Here is a 24,425-nt window from a genome sequence, read left to right as displayed (position 1 = left end):
CACCGCCGCCCCAAGCCCAGGCGGGTCAGTACTGGCGGCCGCCACGCCCGCCCCCGCCGCTTACCTGCGTCCTGCGCACCCCTCACCGCCTTCGCCTTGCGCGGGGGCCACGGCGGCAGCAGTTGCTGTGCGAGGTGGCGGAGTCGCCCCCAGTACCCCTCCGCCCGGCACCGCTCGATCTCCGCCTCTAGCTTCACGTGCGAGTGTGAGCCCTTCGCCGCCATCTTAGCGCAGGGACGGACCCGCCCCGCCCCAGGCCGTGGGGAGTCCCCGGCGGCGCCTCCCGGCATCTGCCGCCGGGGCCGTGGATCCGCCAGGTGCCGAGGGGCGGGGACGGCCGGCACGCCCTGCCCGAGGGTTGCGGCCAGGAACATCGCATCCGCTGTGGTCGCCACTCCCTGACGCCTCCCGCCTGATGCCCGGGCACAGAACCGCGTTCCGCACCGGCGGCCGCTGTCCCGGCACCGCGGGTGTGGCCTCTCGCTCCCTGCCTAGGCGAGACAGGCCGGAAATGCTGTTCCCCCACCACCGCCCTCTGAAGTCACCCCAGGGCTCTCTGCATGTTGATCCCCACGGCCACCGCCCCGCTCCAGCAGCAACTTAGACACGAGACACCCAGGCGGTGCGTGAGGAATGGGCTAAAAGCCATCCCCAGCTCCCCGGGGCCGAGGTTTGCTCGAGGGTTGACCTCGAGAGGCGAAAGCAGTGGTTGTGTAGGTGTCGAATATGGAAACAGTGAGATCTGTGGTGTGTGGTGTGAGGGGAAGCACAGAAGACACATAAATTGCAATGGGCACTGAGGAGAGGCTACAGCAATTCCCACTCGAGGAGCAGGGCAGGAACCATGGCAGTCCTTCGTGAATGGGGCGAAAGGGAAGCAACCAGAGCAGGGGCAGCTGGGGACTGCCCTAGGAATGGGACACATGCTATGCCTCACTGCCACCAGCTCCACCACTGCAGTCCTAGGTTCTGCCTAGGATATCACCAGTGGGATCCCTCCAATGCATCCTCTGGGAGGGAATTATCTGCATCAAAGGCCAGGATTGTCAAGACCCCCAAGTGCCCAGAATGGACCGGGTTGCAAGTGGGTCATCTATCTGGTCCAAGCTCCCCTGCTCAAGCAGGGTCATCCTAGAGCACATGGCACAGGATTGCATCCAGGCTGTTCTTGAATATCCTTATTGATAGAGACTCCACAAGATGTCTCTGGACAATCTGTACCTGTGCTCAGTCACCCACAAAGCAAAGTTCTTGGTCATGTTCAGATAAAATTTTCTGTGTATCAATTTCTGCTTATTGTCTCTTCTTCTGCTCAGCACCACTGAGTAGAGCCTGGCTCCATCCTCTTGGCACCTCCCTTGTGTACACTGTATATATGTATATGTGTATATGTATACACACACATACATATACATACATACATATATACATATACACACACACACACACATATATGTATACACATATATCTATGCTTGTATACATTTATAAGGTGCCCTCTCAGTTCTCTTCATGAGGCTGAAATCCTCCAGCCTTTCCTGATAAGAGATGTTCCAGTCCCTTAATCATCTCTGTTACCCTCCACTGGACCCACTCAGGAGCTCCATGTCTCTCTTGTACTGAGGAGACCAGAACTGGACACACTCCAGATGTGGCCACACCAGGGCTGAGTAGAGGAGCAGGATCACCTCCCTCAGCCTGCTGGCAATGCTCTTCCTAATGCAGCCCAGGACAGCCCTGGCCTCCTTGGCCACAGGACACTGCTGGCTCATACACAGCTTGTCACCTACCGGAGCCCGCAGCCCCCCACGTACACCAGAAGGCGCGCGCCCGGCCCCGCGACGCGATGGGCGTGGCCTCACCGCACTTGCGCCGCCGCGAGGGCTCCACGTGGAGCTCCAGGACCGGTGACGTTACTCGCGAGGCGGACCGGGGCCGAGCGGAGTGGCCAATGGGCGGTGGAGTGGGCGGGGCAACGCCGGGTCAGGGGTGATCCCGGGAATGGTGTTCAGCCCGCGTCCAGCCCAGAGCCCGTGGCACACCGGAGACCCGGCCGAGGGTATGTAATCTGGCGGCGGGGCCTCTCCGCCCGCCCCGATAGCCGGTGCTGGAGCGGGGATGCTCAGGCCTGGGTGGGGGGGGGGAGTGGGCCCATCCCCATCCCCATCCCCATCCCCATCCCGCTGCATTGGCGCTTCCTCAGGGATCCCTAAGCCGGGCTTGGGAGCCTGGCTGGTGGCCAGCGACATGCCGATGGAACCGGGGATAGCTTCAGCTGGGGCTGGGAGAAGAACGGGAGCGGAAGCTGCCAGGCCGCGCTTTGGCTGCTCTTGGCAGCGCGCTCGGCCCCTCTGAAGCTCTCTACTGTGTCACCTGCCCGTGAATTGCGTACATGCGTGGCTCCATGACGTCTTTACGGCTGTGCGGCCCTCTAGGCAATTCAGTCTTAATAGAGCCACTAATTAGATGGAGCCGCTTAGATGCCGTAAGCGACCTTTGCTCCCTTAGCTGTGGGGTAAGGTTTGCCTGAAGCAGAGGGCATGCTTGCTTTTTTATCTGGAAAGTATATGAAAACCCAAGCATAGCTAAGGTGTGTGCATCAAAAAAAGACATTATCTGGAAATTACTGTGACTCTCATAAAAACTCTTAATTTGAGTTCTCTTATTCTTTGCTTGCCAAGAGTTTCCATTGCATCGAGTTCTTCTATTCTGAAATTTAATGGGACTGTTTCTAAGCAGTGTCTAAATTCGCTGAAGATTGTATTTTTCATCTGTTTTTTTTTTGGGGGGGTGGGTATTTTCCTTTTTATAGGAGATTACAATGGCCCAAAGGATGTTCAGAACACATTTGCTATTCTGCTTTTCTATGGCTGCATTCTTCATCTCTGTCCTAGCTGAGGAACATGTAGGAGAGAGTCAACATTCAAATATTCGCCTTGATAAGAATTTGGTACAAGATAAAGAGTATGTGTTCCATGTTCTGAGAGTGTAAACTTTACTTCTTAATGAATTTTTTATCTCTAAACTGTTACGCAAGTTGCACTTAAGCCTAGGGCACCCTGTTTTCTCAGAATGTTGTATGATTAGCTAAAGCCAGATATGAGACATGCTTGCTTGGTAAATTTGTAGAGATATGAGGGTCTCTCTGTAGACCTTTCTACTTATGCTTGAAAAAATTTCTTACAGAAATCATGCTTGCCCACATCAGCATACTTTAGACAAAGTCATACTCCTAACAGGTAGAGTTTATTTTCTCATTTGCTTCTTTATAAATGCAGAACAGTTCTAGCAGCAAATAAAACTCCCTAGAACACTTAATGGTTGACTGGGAAAGAGCTTCCTCCAGTTCCTGTGCTTTGGAAGACAGCAAAAAAGAGACTTTGGGCTCTGCTTCAGTTGTTTTGATAGCCTTCTAAGTAGGCCAGAAGAAATAGAATTAGAGGCCTCTACAGTCCCTCCAACAACCAACCTTTGTGCCCCCTTTATCTTGGTATCAAACTGTAGCTTTCAGTTGTCCAGGGTGTTTTTTGATGTAAAATATTTGATCAAGGACTAAATTTGCTATAAGCAGAGCATTAAATATTAACTGATGGAAATGTTGTGGGTTTTGTTTTTCTTAGACACATCATGGAACACCTGGAAGGTGTTATCGAGAAACCAGAATCTGAGATGTCTCCACAAGAGTTGCAGCTCCATTACTTCAAAATGCATGATTATGATGGCAATAATTTGCTAGATGGGTTAGAACTTGCTACTGCTATCTCACATGTCCACAAAGAGGTTGGTGTAGTTTTGCAAGGGCAGATGTGCTTGGAAACAGTTCTGACTCTAAAAGCAGCACAACAGTTGCAACACATCTTCAGTGCAGTTACAGTTTTGCCTGAAAATAAGACTGTTTTTCTCCTGATAGTTCTGGTTGAATTTATAAATGTACAGTATCACAGTTTTTCATGTCACATTGCAATTTTTAGGAAGTTTCCAGTTTAGTTTTAACTCTAGAATCAGGAAGGGCTCCAGAGTGAAAATAATTTTACAGAGGGCTTACTTTGGCAGGTAGGGATGGGGAGAAAGGGAAATCATCCAAAGTGGAGCATGAGAATTTGTAGAAATATCATGTGATATGACACTGTTTTCAACTTCAGACTGATACTGCTGTGTATACAGAAACTATAAAAAACGTCTTGCAGAAAATTTGTATTAGATGAGCCTGTTATGGTTTGCCTCTTCCTAAACTCAATTTTTCTTTCCAGTCATTATGAACACAATACAAACACATTATCTCATATTGATCTTCTGGAAGTTACAATTCAGAATAGCACAACTTCCTGCTAATAACCTGTGGCAAAAAATACAGGGCCAAGAGCAGAATCATGACTGGCTGTTTCACGTGCAAAGGCACCCCTTTGTGTTCCCATAGTGGGTGTTAGTAAGAATTTTACTGACTTTAAGCTACAATGCTGAATTTTTTCAGTTCTGTGTTACTGCAAAGTGTTTCTGTAGTGTATATAAACTACAGTGTCTATACTACATCAAAACTCTAATTAAGAATACATTTATTAGATGGTTGTCCATCATTATACATTGTGGTATTCAGCTTTTGGAACTTCTGACCAAGAATGTTGATTGCAGAATGCTTGTTCTGAAGTCCAAAGAACTTTGACTTCAAAACTGCCACCTGCTGAAATTTGTTTATATTGTTATAAATTATTACATAAAACTTAGTGCCAAATTAGGCACCAAATATGAACAGCTTAGTAAAAAATTAGTTGTCAGTGATCTGTCATGTGTGCCAGTAGATGGGGAAGACTGCTGAACTGTTCACTGTGGTTTTGTTTTTTGTAGGAAGGTGGTGAGCATACCCAAGCAATGAAGGAAGAAGAGCTGATTAGTCTAATAGATGATGTCTTGAGAGATGATGACAAGAACAGTGATGGATACATTGACTATGCAGAATTTGCAAAATCACTGGAATAAGGGTTTGTTTCTCCTCCTAACCACGTGAAAATGTGAACCAGTATAATGTGATTCATTACTGTCTCATATCAACCTCTGTGCTGTGAGAAGGAGAGGTGTACAGTTCCCGCTGAATTTATTTGAAAGTTGTATGTGTCAAGAGTTTTGCTAACTTGGAGTGAGAGCCATGTTTGACTAAACATAACTATGCATTTGAATCATGAAGCATGGAAGTGTCAATAGTACTCACACAGGATACAGCAGGCAAACTCCTAAGTAGCTCTGTATGAATACTAAATAGAATCATTAGCGTCTAAATTTCAGATTTTCAGTCATTGGGTTTTATGGTTCTTATTTACTTACATCTTCTGTTTAAAATTATACCTAGAAAGCAAGACATTATTACTGCATATAGTTGTATTCCAAGGGTAAATGCCTTTACTTTCTAATTTACAAGGAAATCTGCAGATAAGTAAAAGTGCTTGAAACAGCAGTTGTAGAGGGAAAGCATTTGAATGTGGGTTATGTTTGAGTTCCACATGACACCATGGGGACTTAAAGTCTTTGAATAAATTGAGTATTTTAAAATACGTGTGCTTCCTAGCATACCCTTACATATAAATATATATACGTATGTTTTTCAATTTTTTGTCCTCTACAAATTTACTTTCTATATCTTCATTTACTGGGTTTTTTTAAATCTACCTTTCATGTTTTCTTAAGAAAATGGAAGTATTTTTATTACATTTATATGTTGTGTTAATGCTGTATAGCATTTGCTAGAGTAGCTTCTGCTATCTCATTTTGAATTATAGAATGGCCTCAGTTGGAAGGGACCTTACAGATCATTCAGTTCCAACATCCTTGCCATGGTCAGGGACACATTTTTACTAGTCCAGGTTGCTCAGGTGCTCCCTCTCCAGGGTTAGGGCATCTACAACTTCTCTGGGCAGCCTGTTCTACTGCATTCCCACACACACAGTAAAGAATTTCTTCCCAACATCTAATCTAAACCTAGCCTCTGTCACTACATACTCTTATAGAGTTCCATTCCATCTTTTTTCTAGGCTCCCTTCAGATACTGGATGGCTGCAATTAAATCATCCCAAAGCATTCTATTTTCCAGGCTGAGCAAGCCCAATTCTCTCAGTCTTTCCTCACAGGAGAGGTGCTCCATCCCTTTAATCATCCTGGTGGCCTGCTCTGGACTCCCTCCAGCTGGTCTGTGTCCTTCCTGTGCTGGGTCCCCAGAGCTGGATGCAGGATTCTAGGTAGGGTTTCAGCAGAGCAGAGGGGCACAACCTCCTCCCGGGCCCTGCTGCCGACGCTGCTTTGGATGCAGCCCAGGACAAGTTTGGCTTTCTGAGCTGTGAGTGCACATGGCTGGCTCATGTCCAGCCTTTTATGCACCAGCACCTACAAGTCCTTCTCCTCAGTGCTGCTCTTGATCCCTTCATCCTCCAGCCTGTGTTGATACCAGGGTTGCTCCATCCAGATGCAGCAATTTGCACTTCATCTTGTTAAACCTCATAAGAATTCCTGTAGGACCCACTTCTTGAGCTTGTCCAGGTCCTTCTGGATAGCATCCTATCTTTTAGGAGTGTTTTGAGGGTCACATTAACAGTAAACCAGTTTAATATTAAAGCTTTTGTTCAATTTGGGTTTTACAGTATTAGCCAGGAGGAGTGAGCAAGTATTGCTGCCTTATTAAGGTTTAAGTTCATATTCCTTGACACTTAAATGATGGTATTACTTTCAGGAAGTATTTCATAATTTAACAGTTTCAAGCTACTTGAGTGTTTTCATATTATAATGGCTCTAGAAATGTTTTCACTATCTTGACTCGATATTCGATAAGTCAAGCAGTTTAAGGCTATTAGAGCAGTGATGTATTGCTGTGTTATTGATATTTGATGACTTAAACGTAACTGAAATCTTAAATGGCATTCAATGATTATTCATTAATAAAGAATCTAAATGTTAGCTTACTTCTGTAAAATGTATAAAGAGCTATTTTCTATACAAAATTATTCTTATACAAGAGAAACGTATTTGTAAAAGAAATTGTTTCTTCTCTTTAAATGTTTGTGCAATGAAGCCTGAGTGTTGGATTTTTTTTCTTGTGCTAATTACTTATTTTGAAACCTTTGTGGCCAGGTTTGCACTGGTTGTACAATAAAATTAAGCTGGGACTTTTGCATGCTAATAGCATACACAAGGCTGGAAGTGCTAGTAAGAAATGTACTTCATGTACTAATGTGTTTTTAAGCCCGTCTCTCTTACAGTCATCTTAAAAGGAAAAAGACTTTCAGTTACAGGTTTGGTTTTTTTTGTTTGTTTGTTTTTTAATCTCTTCTGAGATTAAAAATGACTGAACGATCTGGAGTTGAATTGGAAAAAAGTGTAGGAAATGCTAGTGGCTAAGAGGGCAGAAGAGGTTAAGCTGCTCAGCTTTGAGCACTTAAAGCAGGTTGCCTGTAGCCCTGTCAACTCTTATATGCTTACTGCTTTTGTGGTTTAACCCCAGCTGGCAGCAAGGGACTACAGAGCCACTCACCCCCCCCAGTCAGATGGCAGAGAGAATCAGAAGGGCAAAAGTGAGAAAACTTGGGGGTTGAAATTAAGATAGTTTAATAGCTAAAGCAAAAGCTCTGAGTGCAAGCAAAACAAAATAGGTAATTCCTTCACCCCTGCCCCTGGGCAGGTGCGTGTCAGGAGAGCAAGGCTCCATCACACATAATGATTGCTTGAGAAGACATGCCATCACTCCAGATAGATGTCCCCTCTCTCCCTTCATCTGCCTTGGCTTTATATGCTGAGCATGACACCATATTCTCAGGAATATCCCTTTGGTCATTTGGGGTCAGCTATCCTGGTTCTGTCCTCTCTCAACTCTTTGTGCACCTCTCCCTGGTGTGGTGGGATGAGAGGCAGAAAAAAAGATTCTACGTGTAAGCTCTGCTCAGCAATAATGAAAAATCCCTGTGTTACCAACTATTTTCAGCACAAATCCAAAACACAGCTCCATAGTAGCCACTGTGAAGAAAATTAACTCCTTGCCAGCCAAAATTAGCACAAAACTTAAGGCTCTGAGTTTTGGGTTTATCTGAGGTGAAAGGGCATGACTCCTACACACGGTTTTCTCATCACATGCAACCACCTGTAAGTCCATTTATATATTTCTGTTGTATTTGCGTGCATATTTATTAACTGCTATTGTACGTGGCAAAAGATACGCACTACAGAAGCTTCATATTGGAAATCATGATAAATGCTGGTAATGTGAACATTATTTGCCAGGTATTTTAAATTTGCTTTAAGGGTTCAGAAGTATAACTAGAAAAAATATTTACTGAAAAGGGAAAACAAAATTGGCAGCTTTGAAGAAGAAAATAAAATTTCTGCTTTCTTAGAAAGAATAGTTCAAGAAAAGTTACCAAAGCTGAAGTCTGCATCATCACGTCTTTACTCAACCTTCTAAAATAAATACATATATGTAATTAAATACAATTAAAGATGTGTTTTAAGAGCTGTCTAGGGAACTTTCTCAGTTATTAAGTAGAAAACTGGAAAATTGCTGAAAGTGACAGTGAATCAGACTTCATTTTTTTCAAATATAACTAATTTGTGTGCTTGTTGTAGCTCAGATGATAACCCTAAATGTACTGGCATAGGCTATGTACTATATGTACTATATACATATGCCATATGTATATAGGCATATACATATAAATAAAGTATTTTCTTTTTCATGTATATAAAATACAGAAAATACGGCCTTTACAACAGCAGTACTTATCTATAAAGCAGTTCTAGATTCCATAGAATAGTACAATCTCCATTTCACAGATAAATAACAAAACAGAAGGGCTGTTTGGTTTACTGAAGATGAATCATATCCCTGGCAGAAACAGAAGATAAAAAGAACGCTGTTACTTGTGGTGGTTTAAAGCAGTAGCTAAAAATCACCAGAAAACTTACTCATCATTTGCTGTGAGGTATGAATTAGAAGGGCAAAACAAACTCAAAACTTAAAAGGAAAAAGGAAAATTTATTAACAGAACTACAATAATAAGAAAACAGAGTAAAACCTCCAGAAACCCTTCCTCCCCACCACCCAACCTTTCCCTTGTCCAACTGACAACACAGAGACAAAACTTGGTGGTTAAAACAGTCCCAACTATACATTAGTCTTTTCATTAGTCTTTGGAGAGAAAGGAGTTCTCTCTTGTCATTCCCTGGGGAGTTCTCCACAGGAAAACAGTTTTCTCATGGCTTTTCATTCCCATGATGGCAGCCACCTGGAAAAAAACTCTGCCATCATGCCCTCCTCCCATTTCACACTACCCTGAGGTGTGTTCATGGGCCATGAACTCAAGGGGTATTATTTTAAAGATGAGTTATTTAAAGACAAATGTTCTCTTCATCTCTCTCTGTGATCATCTCTGGGAACAGAGGTTTTCTCTATTTTCTCCCTAGGGGCCAAGGGTCTTCATCAACTCTCACTTCTCTCTCTCTGTTCCAGCATCTCATGGGATTACAACTACTCTACCATCTACTCAGCTTCATCAATGGATACCTTTGCTCAGATCTACACTTTGAAATACTTCATTCCCTCCCCTCCAAATACTCTTTCATGAATTAAAGGAGTTTTTCAGAACATTACTGTCCATCTCCATGGCATTACCGAAACAGTACTTCAGCTTATTAAAGCATCTCCTCATTCCCCTTCCATCTGAGGCTAGACTCCTTCTTTTACTGGCTTTGATGGTTTATATTGCCTCTTTACATGTTCATCATTCTCGCTTTCTGCTCTCTGGAAAGGAATTAAATCTGCAGGTTTTAGCTGGGTAGTTAAAGGGTTAAAATCTGGCTCAAGCCGTGGCAGATATTCATGGTGTCGGATTTCAGCTCAGCAGTGCAGGAAGGCAGTGGATAGTTTTCGGCTGCTTTTCGGCTTGGAGCCGTCTGTGCAGGCCATGGGGCGGGCATATCGGCAAGATGTCAGCAGCCACGGCCCAGCCCAGCCTAGGGTCAGGCCCCCTGGGAAAGGCTTCAACCACCCCGCTGGAATAGGACCCGGAAGGCTTCCCGGGAGGGCCGCAGCAGAGCCTGGCCCTGGCCTGGAGCCGGGGGTAATCCTGCAGGCTCCATCCTCTGCCCGGGAGTCGTGGGAGGCTGAGCCCAGCCCCCGCCAGGCCACATGGGCCTGGGCAAGGGGAGCGGGGAGTAAGAGATAGCCGGAGTTCTGTTACCTTTCAAAGCCGGAAACAAAGCGAGCCAGAAGCTCCTGGGCTTAGGGTTAAAAGGTGGTAGTCACAAGGTTCATCTCACTTTTCAATGGTCAATAATACTGTCAGTTCTCAGAACTGGCCAGCTATTGGCCAGGTCTCAGACAGAGAAGAAACTCCCAGCAGCCTCTCTCAGAGCTCTCACCTCCATGGGTGTTCCTCACTTTTTTTCTAAATGCCAAACTATCATACTTGCGATCTTTACATCTTCCTAGTCCATGATCTCAAGGGATGACGATTAGCATTCCCCATTGATTTGAGAGAACACATCTAGCCTTGCATTACTGTCTACTATGCGCTCTGTTTAAAATATTTGGATTATCTGTTTTTACCACAAAATATTGCAGAATACAGCAACTAAAGGAGATACCTTAGCTTGTTCTTCAAGCACTCCTAAACTGAGTGGGATTTTTAGCAATAAATCTAGAACAAAGTCTGTACAGAAAAGAGAAAGATCTTAACAGCTTGACCAGTGCCTGTCAGTCTTCTGTTAATGACATGACTGACTGTCAAGAAGCCCCCATCAAGAGTTTGGCCTGCACATCCACACAGACTTTATGACTTCTTTGTGTTTCTTCATTAATCACTTACGACATCAAAATGTTTTAGATTCATTAGGGAATGGTTACAGACTCAGAAATTCCTGTTTTTTCTAAAGGTTTTTTAATCCTGTGATTCACAGGTGAAAGGGATAATATCATAATCTACAGAGACACTAGATAGCATATGGACACTGCACATCAGTTCCGTGCAGTATGGAACAGTGATTCAACAACCTGCATTACCCTAAACCACCACCAGTACTCTGACTACAGGAATGGCTTGCTCCTCTTATACCACCACATTGACAGCATGATGCCTGCATTTTTATTAGTTTATAGCTGTCATAAAAGCTGACTACAGATGGTACTGGTTACTGGTAATTCATTTTCATTATTTAGGGAATCCAAGTTGACTTGAAGTGATAGTAGAGGAACTCTCATTGTAATTTTGTCAATAAAAATAATTGTGTAATAGGAAGCCTTTCTAATATAAGTATCAAGGTTGGTCTGACTCCTTGACCATCTCTAGTTGACCTGTCAGAGGGGCCATGATGTATCTACAATGGTCTCAACCAGTGTTAAAGAATATTGGAAGGTTTTAGTAGGACCTGAAGTCTTAATTACTTTTGCATTAGATATAAGAGCTTCTGTCACTGTTCTTACAGGGCAGAGGTCCAGTATGGTCTGATCAGCCATTTCTGCTTTAGGTGAAGTTTATTGCCTTTTTTCCTCCTCTCCCCCATTGCATTTAAGTTTCACTGTCTGTCCATTGGAACATGAAATCCCTGCATAATGGTCAAAACTTTTATTAAACTAGGTAGGGCAAGCATCCTTGCATACCTTAGTCTGGAGTCTTTATTATCACAAATAATGTGCGTTCTAAACACTTTGTTAGCATAGATCCTCTGTCCACATTGACTGAGATGCATTACAAGGGAAGTTATTAATATCTTATAGAAAGTTTCTCTGAACTTACATTTTGATTCCTGATAAATTCTGAAGAGCAGCCTAAATCTTAAGGCCTAATACACACTGTAATTGTCACAACCTTCCTCATCTGCACTGCAGCTTTGCACATAGGTAGAGGGCAGTGTAACACACAACTCAAAGTCTGCTGCCAGATAGGACATTTTACAAGAAATCAGTACTTCAGTGAACATAGTGTCATCTGCCATCTGATCCAAGTGACCAACAGCACTGGATTTCAAGAAGGCAGATGTCAATAAACTCAGAGAATGGGTGGAGAAGATCTAATAAGATACAAATCTAAAAGCAAAACAGATTATGGACAGCTGTCAGTTCATTCAAGAAGTGCTAGTAAGAAACCAAGTGCAACTATGTCATTTCAGAGGAAAGTAAGGAAATTCAGCAGGAGTCAGCTAATTTGCAACCTTTCAATAGACCTCAGTTGTAAGAGATATCTGCAAAATAGAGACTAGTACAGATGGTTGAGAACCCAGCACAATATTACATTCATGGGAGGGTGTAGGGGGTTGTAAACAAATACTAAAGATAAAATGGACTAGATAGAACAAGCAAAACTTATCGAAAGTAAAATAAATTTTACAGGTAGGAAGAGAAAAACTGCAACATTTGGACCAGTACTCTATGATGGGCAAGCGTCACACTATATTAGGAACAGCAAAGCAGTATGACATAGACTTGAAAGAAAAGGTTTAAATAAAGTATATGTAATTGTAAATGATGAAAATATGGAATGAGAAATCCTCCTCCAGGTCGAGGCAGGATTTCTCTTCCAAAGTTACAGATTGCAAAATCCACCCAGATAACGAACCCCGGCAGGCACATCAACTTGGAGGAAAAGACAGGACAAAGACCATCATAGGGACAAAGAGCTAGCCTGAAAGTCTACCTCCGGACCTGGGCAACGCCCGGCGGACTTCTGCCGGAGACAATCAAGTGAAACAAAAGGGACGAGTCTCAAGAAGATAGTCGTTGCTAAAATTGAACACCCCACCCGCCAAACCTATGCTAAAGTAACTCAATCAAGGAGGACAAAGAAGAAACAACTCCTCCGAGATATCCATCGGCGCTAGCCCGGATCCCTCGACTCTGCTGTGATGAAATATGTTAAAATACATACAGAATCACTTTGCATTTGAGGAGACTCTGCCCGGACACTTACTAACTCAATCTTCTAGGCCAGGAAATCCATTCACCCGACAATCAGGGACACTTGGTGAATGGAAACTAATTGGAATTCTAGCCTGGGGACACAAAATCCCTATAAAAACCCAGGCCAAAGAACCCTCGGACGTGGATTTAGGAACACCTATACCTTGCGTATAGACCCTGTCCACCCAGCGCTGCGCTGTTCATTTATTGTGGTTTTTCCTCGCTGTTTTGCTGTTTTGTTAATTTATAATAAATTTATCTTTTTTATCCTTAATCTGCCGTTGCATTTATAACATAAATTAATTAGACTTTACAGTTATTAGTCAATCAAATTTTAGATCTGATAAATAATTTTTCAAACTTCTAATATAAATATACCTTTTTCAAAATTTTTTTATTGGTTTCTATAAATTTGATCATCCCAGAAACTGCAAACAGCTGAAGTGTTTCTTTCCAGTGAAAAGACCTGAACATTTCTCCTGGGCAAGAGTTTCAAGGTCACTCCAAAGATTGATTCAGCTGTTACATTTACAGGTCAAATTGTCAAGTCAAAGAACTCGTGTGCAATTTTTGTTGCAGAAATATCTGAGCCTGTTGGTAGTTCTTGTCCAGAAAGAGCTAAGGCGTGGCCAATACCCACCCTAACTGGAAAAGAATCTCCTACATGATATAATTTTAAAACAAGATTCCCAGAAATCCTGATGTAAAAAACAAATGAACCCCTAAAACTGTAACTTAGCAACAATATCATATCGTATCACATTCTGTAAAGAATATATCAGTACCCTTTCGTTCGTCGCCCCCGGGCGGGTGGGGAGCGAGGACAGAGCCGCTCCGTGGAAGCGAGGAAGCCGCGCCCATCCCCCGCCGCGCTGTGCTAATCCTACAGCAGCGCTTGCTGCGCCGCACGGACCGAGAAACCCGAGCCGCTCTGCCAACACCCCGCCAGGCCACCCCCCCCAGCCCCTCCACTACCGGAGTTGGAGTGGAGGGAGGCGTACTCCGGCGGCACCGCGGGGAGAGCACATAGGCAATCCTTAAAACAAACGTAGGAAAAGTTAAAGGCATAAAACACTCAGAAGGTAAACTTTTCTCCCAGAAACCCACGGGGCGGGACCATGGAGAAAAGTCTCTGTTACAGCGTTTTTCGTCTGACTTTCTCTCAGCTTTGGAACCACGTTGTTCTACGCAAAGCGGTATGAGCAGAGATAGTCCGAGGCTTCAGAAGTCCAGACGGGCTGGCACGGGGGGCACGGTACATGCCGGGAGGCGAGGTGGGGCGCTCTGCTGCTGCTGCTTGCTGCTGCGCTGCTGGAAGTAGAGTTTGCGGACCCCTTTTTGGCTTCCCAGATCTGCATCCACAGGCAGTTCGAGGGCCCGAGCTGCTCTGGCTGGAACCAGGCTATGGGGGGATTCATCAAACGGGGACCCATCCTGGCTGATCTGCTCTCGCGTCACCATCCCCAGATGGCCAGAGCTGTAACACTTTAAAGCTTTCTGATAAGCAAGTCCCAGTCGCTGCTTACGTCCAATTCAGAGAGGACGAGTTTGTTCCTCTGCAGGACTTCGGTTTCCCTTTGTGGAAAACCTTTATCTCAACAGCTGGCGAGTCCAATATGTAAGCTCAGTGGCTTATCATGGGAGTGTAAGCTCTAGCTTCGTTGAGATTTGCCGTTCCAGACACGCTCACCAGCTGGGCCCTCTACCCGGGGTCACTCAGACCTGTAGCTCTCCAGGAGCACACAGGAAAAAACTCCTTACTTATCATAGAAGGAGGAGGGAGACTCCAATGTCCTTCAGCTCGTGGCTGCAAGGTACGGTGGGGATCTACCAGATGTAGATCCCTATTTTAGAGCTATTTTAGGAACAGCAAAGCATGACACGGACTCTCTGGCTGGGTTGCACAAGAGAGCAAGGTTTATTATCCCAGATCTTCTTTTGTAGAGAGGTCCAAGAGGTAAAACTCATTGGTCATTGAACCATCGCTATTATTGGACAATTAGGAACTACACCCCTTGACTGTTTCTTGCAAGCAAACAAGAAGGATCCAAACAACACCTGCAAAGGTTGTTGTCCTTCTCCAAGGACTGTTTGGATTCCTTATCATTTCTTAGGCCAGAGCGAGAACCTTGTGTGACTTGGTTTCACACAGGCTCTGTGCTCTCTGCCTGCTTTCATGCATTCAGCATCCATAGGCAAGTGCAAAGGATGTTAAGGAAGTAGAAGAGTTTCATGTGCTTTTTTCCTCCCTTTTTCATCTGTCTTACTTAAAAGATCAACAGCAGCCAGAGAGTGCAATTATTTAGGGGACAAAATTTCAGCCTAAAATATGCAAAACTTGCTTAGAGAATAACATACCACATTACATGTCTTCCAGTTCCCTGAGCAATTTCACTCCAGAAGTCTTAAAGGCAAGTTGAAGTACTAGCTAGAGATGTCACAAAGCTTGAATTTATTTTATATAATTTTTTGCAAGGCCTTTAGTGGTATTTCCCATAATATCCTTATTATAAAGGACATTGACGTGACAAAATAGAAGGGACAATTTATATTCATGAAAGCAAATTTTATTAATTCAGCAAACAGTAAGCAAGCAAAAAAACAGCTGGGGCGGGCCAGGGGACGCTTCCTCTCAGTGTCCCGTACATAGCGCACACTTTGGCTGAGGAGGTTCCCTTTTTTATACAGTTCCTGCATCTGTGTCTCCTGGATTGCATCAGCGCCTGTGCCTCCTGTTGCTAGGGGGTCTTCTTCTGCTTCTTGGTGGTCATGATTGGGCATTGGTCTTATGACAATTAGACAATCCTCCCTAATAAGGAGATGTTCTAATTCTTGTTTGTGCAGCCGGATACCATCCTGCAGCTTCAGCTCTGCAGTTTCAGCTTCTTACTTTTACAGCCGGATATCGTGGTTATTGTGCTTAGGCATTCCTACAGTGTTAGTTCTTAAAACAGCTTCAGCAATCATTTTGTTTTAACAATTATATTAAATTTGATTAACAAACAATAGCAATCTATTGCAATCTTCATGGAAATGCTACTGAGCTGTTTTCTAAATGAAACTACTGTGGGAAGGGGCTGGAGGTCAAGTCTAGTTGCAAAATTGTATCCACAGGATAATTCCATCCTAATATATATAAATGTGTATGTTTTTTAAGGAGTTCTGTGGACCTTGGTCTTGTATGAGGTTTTATATTTTCACTGAAGGCACAGAAGGTTGAATATGAAGTGTGAGTATGAATCTTGCAGATGGAACAAGGAAGGACTGCAGATGTTATAGATACTAAGAAAAACCAGAATCTAAAATGTTCTTGATATGACTTAGAGAGATCATCTAAAATGGATGGAATACAATAGTGCAAAATGCTTCTGCAGAAATACTCATCTGTTCTTGCAAAACTGTCTAGGTTCACAAGAGAAAATACCTATGGGACTATGTTGGAACAAGCTGAGCATGCAGGGCAAAGCCCACACATCAGGATGTTTAAACAGTCTTAAAGACTACTGAAAGAGCCTGTGTGGGCTGATTCCTGTATGTAAAGATTCACCTGGAAGACCACAACCTGTTTAGTGTACTGTACTTCAAGTAACAGACGAAATAGTCAGCAAGGGAGAGCAGCAAAATTTGTCAGGGGTAAAGAAAACATGAGGGAAGACTGCAAGAAATGTAGCTTTTTTTCTCTGAAGGAAAAACAGAAACAGAAGGTTAATCAACTAAAAAGCTGTTGCAAAGAATAAGGAACTAATATGTTCCTGATGGAAAGATCAGGAAGAATAAACCATTAAGATAAACCATAAACCAAATAATTTAATAAGCCATAAACCAAACAACTTGGGAGATTTAGATTAGACATTGTGCAAAACTTCTGTATCAGTGATACTGCAGCTTGGAGTGACATGACTACAACTTGATAGTAGAATAGAAAGGGGGAGTAGAATAGAAAGGTGGACTTTTCCAGATTTCCTCCAGTGAAAGCCTATCTCTGAGTGAGTCAATGACTCTCAGTATCTGTGTGGACTTGATTTGGGAGAAGTCACTTAGGATGGGATCCATAACTGAGAGCTGAATACAGGACCTGAACAGAGGGAGCCTATGCTCAGCTCCAGGTCTCAGAGGAATCTTCCCCAAGATCACACAGACTGTCTGTCTAGGTTCTAGAAGACAGGTGTCTGCTTGGGAGGGCAGGAGCCTCCCTTGGGATGAAAGAATTTAGACCCCCTCCCTCCGAATTATTATAATTTAGAAATCAAGGGGCTCTCAGGCAGAGATCTGGGGATAGGAATAACAGCTCTTTACTAGTATAACCAGGCAAGCAAACAACAATAACTACAGCATTAGCAAGAAAACAGAACCAGGGACCCCGTGACAGCCTTCTCGGCTGAGATGGGATGGAGGAGAGGCTTTGTTTCACAAACCCCCTCGGGCGGGCAGTCTCGGTGCTCCTTCATGGCTCCGAGGAACACTTAGCTGGAACAGCAGGGATGAGCTGAGATCCTGGGCTGATGGATGAGGTGTATCCGCAGCGGTGCTTGGCACTGCCACACGTCCCGGCAGGACAGGGGGTGCGAGGCCACCAACAAAGAGGGAAGAAGGAGAAGAAGCAGCAGCTTCGTCTGGGTGATGGCGAAATTCCCTTCTCTCTACCGCAGCAGCTCCGCGCCCCCCCAAAAAAAGAATGTTTCTCCCCGAAGCCGAAGAAAGCCAGTCAAAAACTGTCCCCACCCTCCTTTCCTGCCCCCTTCCCCCCCACTGGGCCCGGCCACTCTTTGTCCTTTGTCGAGCACCCACTAAGTACCCACAGTTAGGTTGTCCCCGCAACTAATGGGTAAAAATTCCACGGGCAAGCCAGAACAAAAAAAGGACACCTAACCCCCAACACTGTCCCACTCTCTCTCTCTGCTGTAAGGCCTTCCTCTCTCTTTATCATCTCTGCAGACTATCATGGAGCCAGCCATACTCCAGATTTCAACTAATCCGTCTAGATACCAGTTTTGCATCTCTTCTTCTTACCATCATAACCTATTTTCCTTTTTGAAAAGTTTCTCCTGTAAACTTGCTCAATACTTCTGCCTTCCCAGTCAGGCCATTGTTCAGTCCCAGAAGACAATGGCCAGTGAGACAATCCTGCTGCACTCAGTTCCTGAGTTGTATGGCAGAGTAGTCTGCAACCAGCAGCCTCCTGCTCAGTCCTGTCAGGGTATGATCACTATCACTAGCATCTAGGTGAAAAAACCCTCGTTTCTACTGAGCACATTCAAAATGTGACTGTCAAGAGCCGGAAGCGAACACTTTGCTGTTGGGTTTAAAGCAAGATAAGCACCCTGACCTGCTCCAGCACAGGCGGCTATCCCAGCCGCGCGGACCATATTCCACAGCATCAATGTGATGGATGGCAAATATGGCGATTTATTGCAGGGAAACTTAGCATTTTATAGCCTAGGCTCACTGTGTTACTCCCATCTACATATGTCACACCTGGGTGCTATTGGCTAATTGCAAGAGAACTTACTATCCTGACAGAGAGGGGGTCTGCTAACTTTCCGTTACATCCCGAATTCTTCCGCAGCACCAGGCCCTAACTACAATATATTCCCCCCTCTTTATGAATAATTAATTTGCTAAAATATAAAAATATTAAAAATGGATAATATAAAATTGAATAAAATATAAGATACATTATACTTAACTAAAGGCTAAAAACTTACAAAATAGATACTACAATTTTCATTGGTAAATATAAAACACATGCAATAACTAAGTATACTTTAAAGCATTTGTTGCCTTTCTATAAACAAAATGTTAACTTTTTCTAATCGGTTCTTAACAAAGGACACAAGCTTATTTAGAATACATGGTCCAAAAATTAACACAAGTAAAGTCATCACAACTGGTCTAATCAGGGTAAACACCAGGGTGGTCAGCCACGGAGCTTGATCGAACCAGGATTGGAACCAGTTTTGCTGAGCTTCTCTTTCTGCTTTTTGCTGAGACAGCCTGTCTCATAGCTCTGCCATGGTGTCTCTCACTACTCCGGTGTGGTCAGCATAGAAGCAGCACTCCTCTTTCAGGGCGATGCAGAGGCCTCCTTGCTGCATGAATAGAAGATCGAGACTTTACTTGTTCTGCAAAACAACTTCAGAGAGTGAGGAGACTGATTTTTCTAGAAAGGATATGGATTTCTCAATTCTCTGTAGATCTTCATCTACAGTCATGTGTAGCTAAAACAGTCTCTGTTGTTGGGTCACGATGGCAGAGACACCTGTGGCAGTACCAGTTGCTCTCAGGTTAAGCAGCATTGCTATGGTTACATCTGTCACCACTTCTCTTTTCTGAAGTTGGGTGAGTCTCTCCACTTGCAGGCTCAGCTCTTCATCCAGGTGGTATAGGACTCTGGGGATGATAACAGCTAATACACAAAAGTCAGCAGAGGAGTTAAAGCTTGGGTATAAATGCAAGGGCTAGACTATTAGATCATGGGTTTTTCAGCTTCTACCACAAGGTTGGGGCTCACCGCTTCAGGTGTTATAACTATAAACAACACAATTACTATAAGCAGCTTACCATGTAAATGACACCATACTTGCAAACTCACAGCTAAAACTTTAACATTGAATGAACTTTTAAAGATGCTTATACTACCTCTTAAAAGAAAAATACTTATATTTTATACTAACATAACAATTATTACACAGACTAAACATTTTACCTTAAACTATTATTTAACTACTTTTAACACACGTGCTCTGGTATATATGTAATCTAAACGTGAAAGCAATTTGCTAAAAGAATAAACACACAATTACAATTTGATTTGTATATACACTACACTTCCCAAATCTTCTACAGAATTTCTCCAACATGATTCAGTCCTGGAATGTTCACTGCTCCCGTGATGTCAGCTGGCAGCTGATTGGTGACTGAGGGCTTTGATGTTCAAGTTTTTCTTCAAACCCTTCTAAATCTTAAAACAAAGGATAACTGAGAAATTGATAGAGACACAACATCATAATAACAACATAAAATTTCTGTTGGCAACTGTCTGTATAGTGTTTGGACACAACTGTGTCCTGACAGGTCCACTTCTGATCCATGTCTGGAGTACCAAGGCTGTGTGATGACCTCTCTGCTCACTGGATCTCATGTGTTTAGAGGCAGACAGTCTGGTCAGATGGACAGGTGACCCTTCTGAACCTGCCAACAAAACACAGGCACTTCTCTCCTTGAAGTTAATGAATTACACTAATCAAATTGCTTTTAGGGTATCAATTTCCCCCGTTTTCCTTAAAAAAATAAAAATGAGATGTATTTCTGTTCAACATTAACACAAAACTTTATACATAATTAGTAAAAACTTATAACAGTTAAAAATCAATTAATATAAAAGTACTGTTAATTATTAAAACACTGCACCAGCATCTCATAGTTAATAAACAAACAAAACCAAAAATTATCAGTGAAGGATTGGACAATCATTTCCGGAAATGATTTTCCAAGCTCACTTTAAAATTGATCCAGCTGTCATATTAATAGGGTCAAATTGTTGAGTTAAAAAGCGACTCAAATACTGATTTGGTACAAAAACATCTGGATCTGTTGGCAAACATTCCGTCCAGATAAAGTCAAGGCTTGGCCAGGGCCTTAGACTTTAAACTAGAAAGATGCCTCTTAACTTATTTTTAAAACAAGGTTTTCAATAGCAACAGCTATGAGATGCTTACAGCACAGTAAACTGTTAAAATGCATTTGTACAAAGCAAATAATTAAAAACCTTAGGTACCAGACTAATTAAATCATTCAGCAGTTGGTTTAATTTGAAGCTTCTTCAATGGCAGTTGATCCTTACCAATGGTACATCTTATTAAAATTCTGGAAACACTGAAAAATAAGAAAGTTATAGCAAACAAAACTGCAGGAATTGCAACAACTCAATAGAACTCTTAATAAAGTCCAGGGTGTCACAGACTGTATTCATTTCTGTCCACAAGCAGGTGTTCACAGTTGTTTCAGTTGTAGCTGTCTTCATGTCTCTAGGAAAATAACTATATTTTGCAATTTAAACAAGTGTTTCCAATAAAACATAAAACAATTTAAATTAAACAGCATTTAAACTTAACAATAATTATTTATAACAGAAGGAAGTAACAAAAGTTAACTTTAAGAGAATATCCAAGTTATACAGCTTAACTAAAAAACATTTAAGTCAACAGTAACATGGATTCACTATAAAAATTATAAAAATGTAACAAATACATCACAATTCTATGTTATCTAGCTTTGAAAATAACTCACAATAACTGCAAATGTTACTAAAAACACTCATTCACAACAAGAATTTGCCTAGTATATGCTCAAATTAGCTAAAATTTTAAAGTGCAGCTTCTCTAAAAAAAAAAGGCCACAACAACACAGAATTGGGCAAGTTGTCATTTAGCTTTTGTAGCACTTTTCAGAAACATCAAGTTCAATTTTTAGACTAAAATCTAAAATTCAAATTGATATATATGCAGTTATATGTGTTTCATATAACAAAAAAATTCACATTAAAATTTCTCCATTAAAATTGTCAAAAACCCAGCAAATGGGCAATATATGGTTAACATAATTTTGCAATTACTAAAACAAAACAAAAATCTTTTAAGTTTCTTGGGATACAGAAATACAACATTTAAACTTTTTAATCTATTTTTAAAGGCACTTCATTCAATAAAAACTTATTTTTAAATCTCAATCTTGATTATAACACTTTGCTAATTTACAAACAATACAATTTATAAAGCTTTTAATTTTTGAATTGTCTAATTAAAACTATCTCTTTTTTATCCCTCTCCAAAATATCCAGCTTTTTGTTGTTTTTATTGTTTCATTGCCTTGCTTTCTGCGGTTTATTGAAGTCACTGTTACTTGTTTCACCGGTGGTTGCCACGGCAACAGCATTCTGCCATGTGTGTTTTCTAAACTCTCTGCGCCAGGCTACTTTTTAAATCTGAGAAAAACTCTGAAAACTCCAACTGCATAAACTCATAATTACTTAAAACACAAAATTAACTCTAAAAGGGTACATAAACACCTTTTAAAAACTCAGTAAATTATGACTTTGTAACAAACTCGGTATTATCCCAGCGCTTCTTCCCAGAGAGGGAGTTGGGGGGGTGGGGGGTGAACTGCTTGTGTCTCGGCCAAAGTCAGAACTGGCTGGTTACTTCCTGTTTTCTGTGCGTTTTTCTTGGGCCCCGGCCCTGCCGACCACCTCTGTGGGCAGGCTGTTCCCTCCCCCCTGGTTCCACTCCGCCTCCACCTACTGCTCCCCCCTCTCTCCTCTCCTGCATTCCAATCTCTGTGCCTCTGTTCCCATTCGCCGCGTCTTATCTCTTTTACTTCACTTCTTCACATTCCTTTTCTCTCCCATCCCCCCGACTGTGCCCACCTTCCAAGGCCAGCTTTAGTTCTTTGTTAGACATATTTTTCCCGTGCTACAACTTCTTTCTCTGCGCCATCTTTATGTCTTTGGGGTGATGCTTTCTTCTTATTTTTTCTGCCACACCTCTGGCTATTTCTGTTAACTTTTTCCAAAAATCTTCTGCTCTTCGCTGTTTCTCTGAGAGCAGATAAGAATTTAGGGAATGAGGGGACTCCCGACCCCCCTTCAGCTCTGCTGAGCTGCTGCCGTCTGGGAGCTGTAAAGCTCTGACCCTAAATTTCAGGGTAGCCAGCAAACAGTTCCTTGTCGTTTCCCAAATTTGTTTAGCAAGGATTTTAGCACATCTGTCCCGCACCTTAGGGTGGATAAACTTTACAAACTCATTTACGACTTCAACAACCTAAATTCTTGCATTAACAAGCAAATAAGGTTTACAACTTAATTACAATCTAACCTTTTTGATGATTCCATCATCCTTCTGGGCCCAGGATTTCCATGCCAAGAATAGTCCAGCTCTCTTGGCCGCTGTCCACTGAATCAGGGTATCCTTGCTTTTTTAATTTCTTCTCACGCTTCTTCCCGCTTTTTTTTTCTCCCGGATTTCGTGCACCAGATGTTGGGTTTAAAGCAAGATAAGCACCCTGACCTGCTCCAGCACAGGCGGTTATCCCAGCCGCGCGGACCATATTCCACAGCATCAATGTGATGGATGGCAAATATGGCGATTTATTGTAGGGAAACTTAGCATTTTATAGCCTAGGCTCACTGTGTTACTCCCATCTACATACGTCACACCTGGGTGCTATTGGCTAATTGCAAGAGAACTTACTATCTTGACAGAGAGGGGGTCTGCTAACTTTCCATTACATCCCGAATTCTTCCGCAGCGCCAGGCCCTAACTACAACACTTTGCCTGCAAGACAATGCTTCATTTAGGATTCATAGGATTCAAGTACTAGCTCCAGAGCACTGAGAAAAAACCCTAAAACCTCCAAAACAAAACAGATAAGTCTTGTCTCTGTAATCAAGACTGATAAGTCTTTAAAATGACAAAGTTAATTCCTAGACCTATTTTCAGCAAATAGTCAAGTATTTTTCTTGACACTGAGAATATAGTATAAAAACATCCATACAGAGTCAAAACCAAGGTCCATCTAGCCCTAGAGCTTGCTTCAAGTAGTGGTAAATAACAGATGCTGATGGAATAATAAATAGAGAAATAATGATGTCATACTTCAAGGCTCCAGCAATTTGTAGATCAGGGACTTGTCTTCAACAGTGAAACCAACTGAGGTCTGGAGCTCAGAACGATCAAGGCTTAAATGTCCAAGTTTGGGAACATTATTAATCAAACCCAAGGTCTTATGGAAGATGTGCCATGTCCCATTGTCAATGGTATGTGCTAGGCAGACTTTACTGTTCACACTGCTCTGCTGTAACTTTCAGTGCAAGCTAAGGGAATCATCCAGGGAGACCACACTAGTGCAGTGGTACAGCATCTGTATTGTTTGCAGGTGTCACATTCTTCTTAAAGTGAGGGATCCTGAAAATAGTCTTATGAATGTTTGCCCATGGTTTTGATCATACTTCAGGAACCATATTAAAAAATTTCCCAATTATGAGAAAGTTTTAAGCACATATTTTGTAATAAATTCTCTTTAAAAATAGAATATTATGACTCAGAACTTACTTTGTCATAAAACCACAGGTAAGCCCCAAAACAGTTTTGCTGAAAAATAATATTGGCTTAAGTCTCATTATACTTTGCTTGTAGCCATATTGGCACAAAACATTGGAGGTATGATTTTTTTGGCCCAGTAAAAAGCACTGAGACAAATAGACTGAACTTTGAATTCTGTTCCCTTTGAAAAAAGCCTCCAGAGAATGTGCAGAAGGGACTGTAAAGCCATGCTGTCAATTTCAGCATGGATTGCAGCAGGAATCAGGAAACATACAGGTGAGGATTTTAGACAGCAGACAGGATTAGTCTCAGATAAGGAATATGCCTGTTCAGGATATATGCAGAGTTGTTTAGAAACCTTACATAAAGACCACCATAAATTTATAAGGACATTGGTACTGAAT

The 24,425-nt window shown here is 42.5% G+C and overlaps 2 protein-coding genes and 1 long non-coding RNA gene across 16 annotated transcripts in view; 1 reads left to right on the top strand and 2 right to left on the bottom strand.

The window, feature by feature from the left end:
* Nucleotides 1-1,277, bottom strand: part of TTC7A (tetratricopeptide repeat domain 7A) — a 218,041-nt gene extending 216,764 nt beyond the window's left edge. For 12 of the 13 annotated variants that reach the window (XR_015281084.1, XM_086869304.1, XM_086869308.1 and 9 more), the window contains exon 1: nucleotides 65-1,277. Coding sequence is in view for 11 of the 13 variants with exons in the window: in XM_086869304.1 (XP_086725430.1) it covers nucleotides 65-374 (310 nt within the window). In the remaining 2 variants the exon portion in view is untranslated. The remainder of the gene's footprint in view (nucleotides 1-64) is intronic. The other variant, XM_086869378.1, reaches the window with a different exon arrangement.
* Nucleotides 1,278-1,976: 699 nt separating this feature from the next.
* MCFD2 (multiple coagulation factor deficiency 2, ER cargo receptor complex subunit) lies at nucleotides 1,977-7,050 on the top strand. Of its 2 annotated transcripts, XM_023924513.2 has the most exons (4): nucleotides 1,977-2,059; nucleotides 2,813-2,964; nucleotides 3,621-3,780; nucleotides 4,843-7,050. In XM_023924513.2, the coding sequence occupies exons 2-4, from the start codon at nucleotides 2,822-2,824 to the stop codon at nucleotides 4,972-4,974; spliced, it is 435 nt and encodes a 144-aa protein (XP_023780281.1). In that variant the 5' UTR covers nucleotides 1,977-2,059; nucleotides 2,813-2,821; the 3' UTR covers nucleotides 4,975-7,050. The 2 variants fall into 2 exon arrangements, with proteins under 2 accessions (XP_023780281.1, XP_023780282.1); XM_023924514.2 differs by lacking the exon at nucleotides 2,813-2,964.
* Nucleotides 7,051-18,308: 11,258 nt separating this feature from the next.
* On the bottom strand, nucleotides 18,309-23,063 carry LOC111927614 (uncharacterized). The gene is made up of 2 exons (XR_002863662.2): nucleotides 22,795-23,063; nucleotides 18,309-20,961 (listed from the first exon to the last, which is right to left on the bottom strand). It is a non-coding gene; the product is annotated as an uncharacterized LOC111927614 (long non-coding RNA).
* Between the last annotated feature and the right edge of the window lie 1,362 nt (nucleotides 23,064-24,425).

The sequence above is a fragment of the Cyanistes caeruleus genome, chromosome 2 (assembly GCF_971803275.1).
Source record: "Cyanistes caeruleus chromosome 2, bCyaCae1.hap1.1, whole genome shotgun sequence".
Lineage (NCBI taxonomy): Eukaryota > Metazoa > Chordata > Aves > Passeriformes > Paridae > Cyanistes > Cyanistes caeruleus.
Note: the sequence above shows the minus strand (reverse complement) of the source record. Positions and strands in the feature narration are given on the sequence as shown.

What these genes read in the sequence shown, in the direction of transcription:
- MCFD2 (XM_023924513.2), top strand. Translation starts at nt 2,822, where the DNA reads ATGGCCCAAAGGATGTTCAGAACACATTTGCTATTCTGCTTTTCTATG. An exon ending in AATTTGGTACAAGATAAAGA is followed by an intron (nt 2,965 to 3,620) that starts GTATGTGTTCCA and finishes TGTTTTTCTTAG; the next exon opens with ACACATCATGGAACACCTGG. An exon ending in TCTCACATGTCCACAAAGAG is followed by an intron (nt 3,781 to 4,842) that starts GTTGGTGTAGTT and finishes TGTTTTTTGTAG; the next exon opens with GAAGGTGGTGAGCATACCCA.